Source organism: Etheostoma spectabile, unplaced genomic scaffold (genome assembly GCF_008692095.1).
Source record: "Etheostoma spectabile isolate EspeVRDwgs_2016 unplaced genomic scaffold, UIUC_Espe_1.0 scaffold314, whole genome shotgun sequence".
Classification (NCBI taxonomy): domain Eukaryota; kingdom Metazoa; phylum Chordata; class Actinopteri; order Perciformes; family Percidae; genus Etheostoma; species Etheostoma spectabile.
This window is the reverse complement of record NW_022605583.1, coordinates 870,293-871,937: the sequence shown is the minus strand read 5'-3', so window position 1 is coordinate 871,937 and position 1,645 is coordinate 870,293. Positions and strand designations below refer to the sequence as shown.

The 1,645-nt window shown below is 52.2% G+C and overlaps 1 protein-coding gene across 1 annotated transcript in view; it reads right to left on the bottom strand.

Moving 5' to 3' along the window:
• Positions 1 to 1,279, bottom strand: part of rab11fip5a (RAB11 family interacting protein 5a (class I)) — a 33,080-nt gene extending 31,801 nt beyond the window's left edge. Inside the window, exon 1 of the mRNA XM_032511023.1 lies at positions 459 to 1,279. Within this exon, the coding sequence (XP_032366914.1) occupies positions 459 to 835 (377 nt within the window). The 5' untranslated portion in view covers positions 836 to 1,279. The remainder of the gene's footprint in view (positions 1 to 458) is intronic.
• Between the last annotated feature and the right edge of the window lie 366 nt (positions 1,280 to 1,645).

The window sequence follows — 1,645 nt, the reverse complement described above, 5'->3', positions numbered from 1 at the left end:
CCCCAACTTGTCTACGCCATGCTTTAGCTATTGGGAAACAATATTCTAAAAACCCACAACGAAGCAAACACCTCGTATGGACATGCCGGAGAGAAGTTTCTAGAAGGTCTGGTTTGGATGGGGAAGCCTTCCGCCTCAGTGAGGTGAATAGTGGTCAGATGTGCTCAGGGTTAATCTGGTGTCTGTGGGAGGAGGGAGGGTGTGTCTGCAGGGCCCTGATGCAGCACAACAGACTTGACAGCTGTGTTTATATCTGACAACAAACTGTGAAGCAACTAAAACAGGGGGAAAAGCAGACTGGATCCACCCTGATGAGTTCAATGAACATGGGAAAACAGATAAAGTAATGGCAGATGAAGCATGCATGCAGCTTTTGGTCACCCTCATCTGCATGCTGACACCCCACACACACACACAACACACACACAGCTATGACATGTATAGACAGCTGAACTTACTCGTTTTTGACGTATCTAGTCTCATGAAAGACCTTATCCAGCTGGATCACCGCCTGCCCGAGGAACACGTCCATCCCAATGAGCGCCCGGTGCATTACGATGAGGACCAGCTCGTTGCTCCCGGCTGGATAGCTGCTACGCCCGCCGTTCTCCAGCACGCCGGGGTGCAGCTCGAACGAGCACTCCTCCCTCCACTCCGGCTCGGTAGTCTTCTCCAGCACGCAGGTCGAGTATTTCTCCTTACCCAGCTGAATGATAGTGTACACATCGCTGGTGCCGTGCTTGCCCTTGCCCCGTAAGCCCCTGCCTCTCAGCACCGTCACCTGGACGTGTGTCGGTAACCATTTCTGGTCCTCCTCTACGGTTAGCGTGGACATGTCCCCTCTAGACAAACCGACCGACCAACCGTCCGTCCGTCCTGCCGCGCACACCGCGACGAGGCGAGGCAACCGGGGATAGGTGCTGGTGGTGTCCACCGCTTCCTCCCTGCTCCGGCGGTGCAGTCACATCAGCTCCGGGGTCGGCGGGCGGTGCCGCATTATGGCTGTCTGTCGTCTCTGCAAAGTTGCAAGCTTGTTTTGTGCCCTGGCTGGCTGCTCCCCGAGTTTCGCAGCAGCGTGTTCTGCGGCTACAGCAGCGTCCGTCCCCGCACGGTGTGTCTCTGCCCCTCTCCTGCCGCCGTGCCTTACGGGCCTCTCTGCGGGCAGCGACGTCACGCCTCTATCCTCCTCCTGCAGGACGAGGAAGTTCAACTCTGGCAACACAACACATGGGCTGCATGTACAAAGACTACACGAGCCTGCCCTGTGCTGGTATGTAGAGTGTGAAATTTCAACCAAATCAAGTCCACTCCTCTAAAAGAATGTCAAACTCGCCTCTTTTTGGCTGTGATGACTATCTACACCGCTGACACCCTGATGGAGGCCTCTTAGCTGTAAAAACATTCTTTTGAGAACTCAACTTTTAAATATGAGCAAAATTAGGTTGCTTAAAGTCATTTTTTAAGCAACATAATAGGCTTACGTAGCCTACCTCTCACAGATTTCCACTTCAATTGTTATTTAACATCTGAAACTGTAAGAAATTGTAGCCTACTTTAGTGATTAGGCTACTAAACATCAGAAAAACTTTGAAAAATGGCCATTACATCGGCCCATTGTGAATTCAGGTGTCTTGTTCCATCCAAC